Source organism: Vidua macroura, chromosome 1 (assembly GCF_024509145.1).
Source record: "Vidua macroura isolate BioBank_ID:100142 chromosome 1, ASM2450914v1, whole genome shotgun sequence".
NCBI classification, from domain to species: Eukaryota; Metazoa; Chordata; class Aves; order Passeriformes; family Viduidae; genus Vidua; species Vidua macroura.
The window spans coordinates 125,331,327-125,344,241 of NC_071571.1; the positions used below are offsets into that span (position 1 = coordinate 125,331,327).

The window sequence follows — 12,915 nt, forward strand, 5'->3', positions numbered from 1 at the left end:
CTTACATTTTCTTCAAACTTTGGTAACTGAGCTAAAAACACAGTTCAAAAAACATTTCTCTACCTGTATCAAAAACCATCCCATCCTTCCTAAAGACAAGGTTTCCTATTTTACTAGGCAAGCAGCTTTAAATCATTAATGAAGGTAACATTTAAAGTATTTGGTCCTTCTGAAAGATTTCTTTAAACAATTCCATAGAGAAAAAAAAAGAACTTTAAACTTGTCTTTTTTTCTTTGTTGTTTATAATGAAAAACTTAAATATAAAAGTGCAGAAAACAAGCACAGCAAAAAGTGAGTTGCCTGCTGTAGACATATGTCATGGGCTTACCAAGTTGCAACCTTTTCAACAATTTTAATCAACATTTAGGTGCCTTGTCTGTAAGTTTCACTATTAACAAATCAGTAACAACAGAACTGTAAACTCAAGGTGAAAGCTAAAACAGAAACCTGAACCCCTATAAAATTACCAACACAGAAGAGACACCACCAGGTAGTTCTGAGGTAAGTTCATTCCTGAGAAAAAAAAAGAGCTACATAGGAAAAATATCATCCCCATGCTTTTTGAATCATCTGAAGACAAACACATGTCAACATGACCATTTATCAAGTTTATCTATATTTGCCTAAACTAAGCCACCGCCACCCAAATATCAGCCAGTTGATCTAGTTTCAAAATTGAAGGAACAGCTGACATAGGAAACCCATACAGGAACTGTTATCAAGCCTCTTCCCAAAAGAAAGAGAAACACAAAGAATCCAAACACCAGCTCTGGCTCTTACAGGATGAAGCACAGCAAAAGACAAGCAGCACTTGTCGGCTGCAATAAGGAACCCAAGTTTTCCTCCAACTGTAGTTCAGGTAAGGGATGAGCAAGACCACATTCCTCCTCCTTCAAAGAGCAGATCCTGCAGTTGCTGGGACCCCAGGAAGGCACTGCAGGTAGAGCCACCATAGCCTCTTCGGAGGGAAGTGTGTGCTTCTCTTAGAAGGATCTTATCAAAATATCTTCTAAACATTTGAGTTTTACCATCAGCATCCAGTACATCATGGATCATCCAATGCATCCACCATAAGTATTACCCAGCTTTACCAAAGTAGCATCAGGGTTGCTCACATCTACGGAAAGTTTATTTACCAAGTAACATACTTTCTAGCAATCAAACATCAGCTAAAAGTGGAGATAATGGGATTTCAAGAAAACTACACAAAATGAACAGATTACACTGCAGTCAGATCCCTTTCATTTCCCTCTTGTTTCATGCCACCTTCCACTGCCAACTCATTCTCACCAAAACCCACTCCCTCTTCAGTAAATTACTCAAAGAGCAATCAGTGGATAAACATTAATCACACTCAAACTCACTGAGCACTACCTGGGCTGTGAACAGCATGAAAGTAGACTCATGATAATCTTCACCTCATTATTATGCTTTCAACATCAGTAGGCACTGCAAAGCAAGCTACTTTCCTTCCTCTGGTTCAAGTGAAAAAGTAGCTCAGCAAAGTGTACAGAAATTCAGAGCTGCGGTCCAGATATTCATTTTAAAACCCTAGTTTGATTTCCAGTAATGCATTATTTGTATTTGTGTATGCAATTCACATGTTGTGAATAAAATGTAACATTTGAGTTAGTTAAGAAGCTTTAAAGGCTTGATAACAATTCATTTACAGATAGAAAGAGATTATATAGTTAGAAAATGTTTCCAGCTACTCACTTCAATAGAAAAACAAAAAGGGAAAAATTTAAATCCCCAAATCCCCAAAGTAGCATTCAGTATCTGCTACAGCTACATCAAGTGATTCTGTTCTTAAACTCTTCTGTGGACATCTCCTTGGACACCACCTGAGCCCCTGGGTTAGGCAAACCTTTGATCTTTGCACAGCCAGCCTTGCTAGTGTGGATTTTCAATGGAAAACAGAATGTTATAAATTGTGCAGTAACTTGGGATATCAGGTCTTGGATTCAGTGACAGGCATCTCCAGTTCTACACCTGCAGTACCAAATAAGTCCTTGTCATAATAATTCACAGCCTTAATCTCCATATCCTACCGAACACATTTCAAATAATCTCAGACACGGGTGTAGTCAAATAGAACTGAAAAAAGTTACAAAAAGATGACTGTCAAGGATAAACACCAGCATGGAATCACTTCCACCTGAGGAATAAGCAGAGGTTAAGGGTTTTCAGTTTGGAAGAGATATTCTGGAATATGTCAGGACACACACAGAGCTTTTTCCTGTTTACCTACCTGTCTGCTAACAGGCACTGTCACAATCTGTGGGAAAAATCAGCATGACAAAACTCAGTGCATTGCTAGAGAAAGTGATGGTTATTCACAAAATCTCTATGTTTATTTTACCACTCCGTCTTTCCCAAGTTCCATCCACTCACATTCCCATACCTCTGGATTCCCAACAAGCATCTGGGGAAAACTCATTTGGGTACAACACTAAGAATGAAGGCTGCCAGCTATCAAGGCCTCACCACACCTCTGACATTATTCCTGTTTGGCAATGATGAACTAGATTTTGCACAAATCTTTCACAGCCTTCAGGAGTCAACAGGTGTTGACAGGGTGGTCCTTTGCTCCAGAATTCTACTTACTGCAGCCTCAATAAACAGCAGACTGCTGCTCATTGTCACTCTCTCCATGACTGATTCTTGGTGGAGTAACAGGAAAACAAATGGCACATAAGATATGGGATACAATTCTGTAACCCTCCTTGTGCACTTCAGGAGCAGGGTCTGCTCCTGATGAATCATTCGTGCTGCAGCTTACCAGAGTGCAGGCCTTGCCAAACACACCATCCTAATTTTACAGCCAAGGACAGCTTCCCAGAGAACTGTGGGTTTTCACAATAACATGCAGCACCCTTTCAACCGTTGTCCTGGTAATTCTTAAGCTGGCTTCACACACATACAATTCTACAGGTGTTTCATTCATAAAAGCCTTTATATTTCCACTAAAAGTCTCTGGAATACTGGTTTAACAGGTCTTTGATCTAACCCAATAAAATCATTAAGAGATTTTCCACATCCTCCCTGCCAGCCTGTAAAAAGCCAGAACAAAGCTTTGCCCATGCAGCAGTACCTTGCATTCTACGCAACCAAAACTGCTTGCATGCTTTCTACATTACATTTTTGTAGGAGCATCTGAAAAAGAAATATGAGCTGTCCACGTTTCTGCGGGCTATTTATTAGGCTGAAGTGGTGAGAAGAGAGAATCAGAGTTGTTAAGGTTGGAAAGGACCTCTGGACATAATCGAGGCCAACCCTCCTGCCAAGGCAGGGTCACCTGGAGCACATCACACTGGAATGTGTGGGTTTCTGGGTTTCGAGTGTCTCCAGAGAGGGAGACTCCACAACCTTCCCGGGCAGCCTGTTCCAGTGCTCTGCCACCCTCAGTGCAAAAAAGTTCTTCCTCGTGTTGAGGTGAAACTCCCTGTACTTCAGTTTATGGCCACTGCTCCCCATCCTGTCACTCTGGCACCATCCTGCTGGCAGCTGCCTTTGAGGTATTTATATGTATTGATAAGATCCCCTCTCAGTCTTCTCTCCTCCAGACTGAACAGGCCCAGCTCCCGCAGCCTCCCCTCGTAAGAGAGATGCTCCAGACCTCTCCTCATCTTTCTAGCCTTCCGCTGCTCCCTCTCCAGCAGCTCCTCGTCTCTTTTGTACTGACGAGACCAGAACTGGACACAGCACTCCAGATGTGGCCGCATTAGGGCCGAGGACGCTGCTCTGGCTCGATCCCCTCGCGTCCTCACCTGCCGGGGACCGGAGCCGGTGCCGCTGCCCGGGCGCTGCTCCGTTCGCTGCAGGGGAGTCTCGGCGGCTCCCGGCGCGGCCCCGCTGGCCCTGCGGACCGCGGGCAGCAGCACCCGCCATGGCCGAGCCGCGCGGCCCCGCAGCGCCGCCGCCATCACTGACCGGGGGCGGTGCCTCCGCCCCGGGCGCAGGCGCAGCGCGCGGCGCTGAGGCGGGCGGCGCCATCTTGGGTGAGGGACGGCGGGCGCCGCGCTGCCCCCGAGCGACAGCAGCGGGACAGGGGGGACAGAGCTGAAGCTGCGCCAGGGAACGGGCGGGTTGGACATCTGGGGGAATTTCTTCACGGAAAAGGTTATTACACTTTGCAATGCCCAGGGAGGGGGTGCAGTCACCGTCCCTGGAGGTGTTTAAGGAACGACTGGACGTGACACTTCGTTGAATAACCTGAGTTGGACAGAACCCACAAGGATCACGGAGTTCAACACCTGATCCTGCACAGGACACCCCAAGAGTCACACCATGTACCTGAGAGCATTGTCCAAACACTTCTTGAAGTCTGTCAAGCTTGGTGCTGTGACCACTTCCTTGGGGAGCCTGTTCCAGTGCACAAACACCCTCTGCGTGAAAAACCTTCTAATACCCAGCCTGAACATTCCCTGACACAACCTTCTGCCATCCCCTCTGGAGCCCCACTTAGTGCCATGGTCTACTTGACAAGGTCCTGTTTGGTCATAGGTTGGACTCCCTGCTCTCAGAGGTATTTTCCAGCCTAATTAATTCTGTGATAACTACACCAGCCCTGAAAGCAAAGCTTCAGTGGTCACAGCAGCCCCAAAGCCACCTGCACACGAGGAAAGGAAGCTGTGGGCAGAGGAAGATGCAGCAAAAGCTCCTGGAGTGCAATAATGTGTTACAATAAAAGGACTGCCATGTGGCCTTAAAAAAAAAAAGGCTTTCCTTCAGAAAACAGAAAGCTCAACTCTGGACTAGATGACCTTTCTCTTTGTCATTTAGATAAATAAATAAAAGACCCATCCAATAAGGATCATGTTCCAGAAGAACCTGCCCTACATGGTACTGACCCAAAAGAGTAAGAGCTCCATTCTCTCTAAACCATTCAATTCTCTGTTCCTTTGTTAAGTTGGACCTGTCAGAGGCTGAGGGAATATGTCAACCTGTTTTCTAACTTTATGTAGTGGCAGAACACTAGAACATGCTGCTGAAGAAGGTCCTGGATTCTCACTCTCTGGAGACATTCAAAACCCACCTGGGCACAGTCCTGTACAACCTGCTCCAGAGGTGACCCTGCCTCAAAAGGGAGTTTGGACTAGATGAATTCCAGAGATCCCTTACAACCCTAACAGTGCTGTGATTTGTAATTTTATGTAAGCCACTAGAAGGCAACCTAGGCTCACTCTTCTCTAGAAATGCCAAGCTCAGCCATGCAGAGTCCCAGCAGTACAGTAGTATCTATCAGCACTGCTCTGAACCAAACTTAAAGGACTGCTTCAATTAGAAATAAAATTTCCTTACTTATTTACATTATCTCCCATGTTCACAGGACAATACATTCCTCACATATGCTTTTATTAAGCTTCTCACATTGTAATTAAGCACACATTCTACATCTGACATGCTAGCAAGGTTGTCAGGAGCCAACTTTTTTTTCCTCCAGACACCTGTGGCAGTTGAAGTTTCATGGATTTCACATAAATGTAGCAAAACTTGTTTCCAGTTCTAAGCATGGTGATAAAATGTTCTAACCATGTGGCAGAAACACATAAAACACAACAAATTTGAGGAGTACAGCAGACAAAACATGATGTAGGAGGACACATCTTTTAGGAAAGCTAAGCTGAGCAATGACACTGTGCACCTCTCAAAACAGACTTCTGGGGCAGGGGTGTTGCTTGAGGTACAGGCCTTAAATACATAAAATAAGAGTAAGATGGTATAGCAGATGTTTTCAGGGTTCAGCCTACAAGAGAAACAACATTAGGATATAGGAGCAATTCTCTTGATGACTGAAAAAGAACCACTTCTGGGGTCAGGCTTATTCTTCTATTCCATGCTTTGTCAGTGTGAATATGACACTACCACATGTGAATGAATCTATCTGTGACTGGTCCAGTGTTCAGATGAGTGTTATCTTACCACAGTGACATCCTGTACAAAAAAACAAGGCTGAAAATGCTATGGTGACTGAACCAAACCAGCACTGAGGCATCTTGCTTCCATCTGCGTTGGTCAGAAGTTTCTGAGGTGGACAATGCATGGACAGATGGGTAAGTTTTACATGTTCTATTATCTATCCACACCTGCTGTATGAGGAACACGCTCAAAAGACAGTACATTCCTACTCATGTGTGATCCTGCTGTAACTTGTGTAAAGCCTGCTGAAACTGAAGTCCTTTCTTTAGCTGGGAGTGATCCTTTCTCCTTGTCCAGTCTCCTAGTCCAGTGTCCCTTGCAGGCAACACTCAACTGAAACAATCACAAGGGAGCGAAGTAACAACCTTCAGTTTGGCAGCAGCAGTAGATTCATAAGGATTAAGTTGTGCAGTAATTACAGATTGAAAAGAAAATATGTATCCACAGTATCTGTACAATATAATTAACTTCTCAAAAGAGTTTCTTTCATTGCTATATTTTAAAGGTTGTCTTCAAATTACAGGTAAGTCCTTTAAATGCTTGAAAGGCATAGAAATTCCCCTGCCCACACAAAACCCCAAACAATGTAGTTTAGTTTCAAAAATATTTTGAACCCACAAACAAGCTTGGTATCAGTTAATCAGGTAAAATAACTACGTGCTAAATAAAAGCACATCTGCTGGAAAGAGTGCAGAGACTGTTACAAGTGTGCTTGGTTTTTCCTTGCAGCATCTGGCAGTGGGTAGCACAACAGAGGCAGAAATCTCAGTGGGTCTCTTCCTCTGTCTGTTCTGCAATAGTTTCTGTGGCACTAGCATTGGCAGCAGAGTTGAGAACTTCTCCAAAGTCTCCTCCAGCAGGTTTGCTTCCTCCAACTTTAGACTAGAACACAGAGAGAGCCCCAACAAAGCACAATAGTTAGTTGGCATGTCAAAAATGCTTAACTGTACAAAACCAGTACGTCTGGTTTAACAACTCTTTTCAACAAAGCAGCTTTTCCAGGTCTAGGAGACCTCCACAATGTTCTTAAAATAAATCTGTATGTATCTGGCAGAAAACACTCAAAGGGAGATGAATCTCCCTTTGACTTTGAGATACATGAAGCAGCCCTTATTCCAGGGCTGATTCCAGAGTCCAAAGGTTGACACACCCTCAGTTACAAACGGATAAAGGTATGAAGCCTTTCAAACCATGCTTATTTAAGAGATTCAGAGTTAAAACTCGCTACTTTATTTCTCAAGAAAGAACTCTGGACAGTTTTGAGTCTGAAGAGCAAATCCTGAGATCTTCAGAGGAGCAGAGCAACTATGTTATTTCTAATGTAACACGTTTGCCTTTTCACTCCCCTCCACAGCATATGCTCTGTGGGACTGCAGGGGTGGAAATGCCAATTAGTTGCAAGAGAAGGCCCAGTTCCCCTTGCTATCACTTGCATGCTTCTCATCCAGCCCAGTGTGCCCAGGAGAAGTAAAATCTGGTTCTGATTACACAGATTAGTTATTTTTTAAGTGAGTTTTTAGCTGGAGAAGTTATTAATGGTGGTTTCTGGCACTTGAGGCTTTCAGGAGTGAAGCTAAAATTAAGGTGCAAAGGCCTTTTGTCTTTTATGCCAGAAATGAGAGATGTATCCCAAGGTATTCTCCTGTGTAGGACACTAGTCCCGAGAAAGGCATTAAATAAAAGCCTAGATAATTTTGGATACCTAGATTAGATATTAATTATTTTGCATACCTAATACTAGCTGTTTGTGCAGGTCAGCTGGCTATACTTTCTTCTAAAGGCATCCTCCTGTATGAGGTACAGGCAGCCCATTACTTTATTTGCAAATCATTAGGCAGAGAAACCATTTCCACAGGACTTAAAAAGATGTTCCTCTAAGCACCTCTTTAACAGTTTACCAGTAACTAAAAAATAGGCTGCCCAGAATCCACTTGAGTCTTTTCTCTACATCCACAGCTGCACAATCATCAAAGTGTTTTAGAAATTCTTACCTTGAAGTTTTCAACCTTTTCCTCAAAGGATTTGAAAGTAGGAGAATTTCTACAAAAATAAAAAAAAAGGAACCACAGTATTAAACCCACATCTAATTAACATATGAACATCACAAAACAAGCAAGTTCCTTTTTCCCAACAGTAACATGAGATTTGTTTGGGGCTCTTTCCCTTTTTTAAAGATAGCCTCAAAATAGTTTACATCTGAATCCCCCCAAGTACTACAAAACTAAAATTCAAACATACTCAAATTGTAGGCTCACTTTCATCTTTGTCAATTAAACATTGCCAGGTCCAGCGATAGGATCCTTCCTATCAACACGGAAGGGAGAACTAGCAGGTATTTTAGGTTTAGCTTATTATTCGCAGTCATTTCAAACACGTTTCTGGCTTAAAGCATTTGTTCAGAAAATCTTAGTCATCACTTCTGGTTAGCCTAATTCATTATTGCTGAAGAGAGCTCATCAGAGTTTTTCACTTTTTACAGGAAAACTAGTTCAGTTTACTTTGCTACATGTTCAATAAATAAAACATGGTTCACAGTGGCGTTTTCTGCTAACATGTTAAAATTTAAGTGAGACTCTTCCTTGCCTTCAAGTGCCAAAGGCAGCCGTAATTACAAATAGTAAGTTCTGCATACAAAAAGCAGGACAGCTTGGGATTTCCAGTGCTGAGGGCTGGTGTATAATTCATTAGGGTCAGAAGAGTGACTTAATGCTCCAAGTAGCTGTCACTGCCACATGCAAATTTGTACAACACTTTGTACACTTTTTCTGCCTTTACGTAGGATGGAAAATGCTTGCCTTCAGTGGACCAGGACTAAGGATTACCCAAAAATGTATTATATAAATATTGAAGACAAGGGTGTTTTTCAAAAGACGCCTACAGCTTCCCTTCTTCCTTTGCTTGGCATCTGTGTAGGTCACCCACACTTAGCTGCGCTCTCTTCCCTTGGGAAAGCACGCAGTGACACATGCATCAAACCAGACTCTCAGGATACAGAGGGACATAGTGCCAAGCAAGCGGAGAGAAAAGGCAAGCACCCCAGATCACCAAGAGACTTTTTGTGAAACCACAGGGTTTTTTTACTCACTTTCATTTTCAAAAACATATGCCAAGCTACTGCCTTTTAAACTTGGAATCCCTTAATAGCATTACCTCTAATAGACAGGGAAAAGCTGTTATAGTTTTCCAAATAGTAGGGAAATGTCACTTTCCAGATGTTTGTTAACCACCTCCGTTAACCAGAAATAAAACAAATTTTATCCTATATGTTAGTACAAGAAATCCACTACAAACCTGGGTGGGTTTTTTTTGGTTTTTATAAAACTATGTTAGCTGACTTAAGTTCAATCTGACTTGATTCCACACATGAAAATAAGTAAACCAAACAGCTGGATTATGCATACATTACCTCATAATAGGCATACTAATTGAATGTTGTATGGAGCGTATACTAAATGCCAGCATTAAGAGAAAAGAAAGTCACACGTTAGTTTAAGTATTACATTGAGAAGAAATTGGCTTAGAGAGCTGACTTCTGTAAACAATCTCTGGTAAACAGCCAAACAGTCTTACACAGTCTTAGTAACTACTTGGGTTTGCTTTCTTAAATTGCTTAGCCATGCACACACACATACACAAGTACATCAAAGCAAAAGCTGCAGCAACCTTTTTCTCTTTTAGAAAGATTCAAGTGCCATGCTTGTTAGTACTTGTTCTGCTTAGCTGCAACAGTCTGTCTGCTCCTTAAGCTTCTCAAGCAACAGGAGTCATGCTGCATTTACAGTTTTGGCAATAGCAGTAGCAAACACTTGAGAATCTTATTTATCAGCTAATCTTCCTACTGAAAAAATTATCTCTATATCCAGAAGGCTTCCATTTACATTCAGTACAAGTTTTTTATACTCATCGATACAAATTATCTACTCATTAATCAACAAAAGCAGTCACATCAGTCAGTATTCAAGGTGAGGTTTATGCTGGGAGCAGGATAAAGTCCTAGTCCTGTGTTCTGCAATTCACGGAGGATTTCTATAACCTGCCAGTGTTGTTATACAGTTATTGTTTGTCTAGCAAGAAAACACATCTACCCCTAGAAGGTAATTGAATATAGATGAAGGAGCTCCTGAATAGCCTCAACACCACTACCACACATTTAATTTAGTTCCCTACAGGAAATCCCTGTTTACTGCAGATACAAACAAGCCTTACACATTAAATAATTCTTACCAAATACCACAACAGTAACTTAGAACTATTACAAATGATGATCTCAGTTTTTCATAACTATATATGGAACGTTGAAATTTGTCTGGGCTTTATGATGTCTTTCAAGAGAATACTTTCCAGGCAGTTGCTGGGGGAGGAGAGGAGGGAAGGGAAACAGCTCTCATAAAATGTACCACCAAACTTACAATTAGCATCTCAGCACTATCAATGGAAGATACATTCATAGAAGAAAAAAAGTTCTATGTTTATTGCAGAAAAAGTTTTAAGAGATTCTTTATGAAGGCTTATAAGTAAAATACCATGATAGAAAAAAAGGTTGGGATCCCTTAAGGCAAATGCACAACTATAGGTTGATTTGTAGTTACAGCATACTGGGAATCAAATACACAAGGCCAGATGTTTTCCTGACACTTCAGTAATGCATAGCTATGTTTCATCTATTTCCCCAACCCCATTTCTCCTGTGGTTCATTCTTATGGATGGTCTGGCTTCCAGAGGCTTTTCCAGATCACAGACAAGCTGATTGTCTTCTGGACTGTAATATATATTCTTCACTGTAATGTGGATTACTACAAGTTCTGGGCTTGCTACATGGCAGGTTTTATTATAGAGCTACACTGACACTAACTAGTTTCAGTCAATGCTCAGCCAATTTCCCTCATGCTGCAAGAAGTTTCTCCCTGCAAGAAGTTTAAGGCTAAAGAGGATTAAATACATATATTTACAAACTGTAGAATTGTAGAATAGCTCACACCGAAAAACAACAACCTCTAGTGTATCACAGATGTTTTAACATTTTAGTTACAAGTTTACGAAAGTTTAGTTTCATCTCAGACATCATTTAATAGAAGAACTATTCACATATTTATGAAAAATTTACTTGCTGATGGACAATACAGTTCTGTATACCCTCAGTATCCAGTTTGCAAAATAACACCATAAGATATTACATAGTTTTATCATATAATGATCTGGTTTGCAGGAGAACTGAATTAGATAAATGCAGTTGATTTTTTTAAACATAAACCACCTATTCTTCAGGTAATGCAAAAGGCACAATTAAGCCTTGAACAGCTTTATGAAGAAGAGAACTTTTATTTCTTTCCCAAATGACAGAATGCCACACTAAAGCACTCACTCAACTAGGCCATCAACCTGGGCAGTTTGAAAGACAAGCCCTCTTTCCAATGTTTGAAAGTAAACCCCTAGCTTAAAAAAGACAATAAATAAAAAAGGCACAGTAAGCTGCTCTCCAGTCTTCCATGTATTTTGTATTGTATTAAAGCTTTCTTATCCTCTACACAATAATTTTTTGAAGCTACTCCATTGCCCCACATTTTAAAAAGGCACAAGGAGGTATGCCAGAGTCCCAGTCTAGAAAATATAGCTTAACATATACAGTAGCTAGTTACTTTGTAGTTAAATTTCCAGCTGATATGCTGATATGTTATGGTATTTAGGAATCCATGATCATAGATTAGACTTCTAAAGCAAGCAAAGAAAGTTATTCTGCAATCTCAGACAGAGGCAAAGATGGACTTTGCTCCATTATAGGGATGCAGTGCAAGAAGAGCAAAGTCATGACTGCTCAGAAGCTACATCTTGGTACTACTGCTTTGCACAGAATACTGATGTTGCCTACAGAAGGAAGGTTAGCTCATCAAAACTTCAACAAATTCTTACAAAGAGAATAAAGGTATTAAGGGAAACCTAAGATGGAAGAGCGTTCATTTTCATCATTAACAAAGAGCAGAGGAAACAAATACAAAAGGGAAGCAAAAATACACTGACATTGCACTACCAGTCCTCCCTTACTCTCCATTTCAGTAGTTTCCAAAATCACAGCTCCAGGAGCTGCCTCACTCCCTTTTGCAACTCCCTATTAAATCACTTTGCAGTGCCCAAATAAAGACCTGTGTGATGTTTGCTACATGGAATATGTAGAAATAGTCCAACATGGAAGAAAACACACCACTATAGCTGAGAAGTCCCTCAACCAAAACAATACAAGGGAAGGTGCAGCCACAATGAAGCCAGTGTAAGAGTTTAAGAACAAAAATGCACATGCGTATTCAGTTTAAGTTCAAATAAGTATCAGGCCCATCAACTCTCACTTCCAGGAAAGAATTTAGGCATCTAAACCTTTCTGAAGCTCAGACTTGCCCTTGAGTAGTCATATAACCTTCGGACCTGAATTCACTGGCTGAATTCCAGATGAATTTTGTTCTCATGAAAAACATCTTTAATATTTTGTTTCAAGTGCAACTAAGATCTTCAACAGCACTAATTCTTCACACTTTCATTTTGTTTTCTAAACACAGTTACCCCTGAATTTATAACAATACCTTGCATTCCCGTCACCATGATTCTCCCTGAGAAGCACACCAAAAGTGCAGACTTCTCTGATACTGTTACGTTCTTTCCCAGCGGCCTGGTTTCTGATAAGAGTACTCAACACCCACGAGCCACTAACTGGAGTAATCAGGACACTCTTAAGGTATTCCTGAAGTAGAAGACAGCTCTGAGTCTGTGCTTGTCCTTGTCCAGTGCAATAGTCCAATACTAATTGGGGAACACTGCAGCCTTATGGTAGAAAAGTGACTCCTGTTAAGTGAGCAGCTGAGCTCTGCATCCAGAAGGAACAGAGAAGTCTTCCAGGTTCCCACTGTCTCACTGATGCTGAACAGGACATATTTGAGACTGGCTACTATTCTTATACCTGATCAAACTGAGCTCACTTCAGAGTCTGAGTTCTCATAGCCTCTGCC

The 12,915-nt window shown here is 41.4% G+C and overlaps 1 protein-coding gene across 6 annotated transcripts in view; it reads right to left on the reverse strand.

The window, feature by feature from the left end:
* Positions 1-5,342: 5,342 nt before the first annotated feature.
* Positions 5,343-12,915, reverse strand: part of TPD52 (tumor protein D52) — a 41,019-nt gene continuing 33,446 nt past the window's right edge. For 4 of the 6 annotated variants that reach the window (XM_053977290.1, XM_053977283.1, XM_053977306.1 and 1 more), the window contains 3 exons: positions 9,330-9,371; positions 7,915-7,963; positions 5,343-6,805 (listed from right to left, as the gene is read on the reverse strand). In XM_053977290.1, the coding sequence (XP_053833265.1) occupies positions 6,689-6,805; positions 7,915-7,963; positions 9,330-9,371 (208 nt within the window). In that variant the 3' untranslated portion in view covers positions 5,343-6,688. The remainder of the gene's footprint in view (positions 6,806-7,914; positions 7,964-9,329; positions 9,372-12,915) is intronic. The other 2 variants (XM_053977298.1, XM_053977314.1) reach the window with 1 other exon arrangement.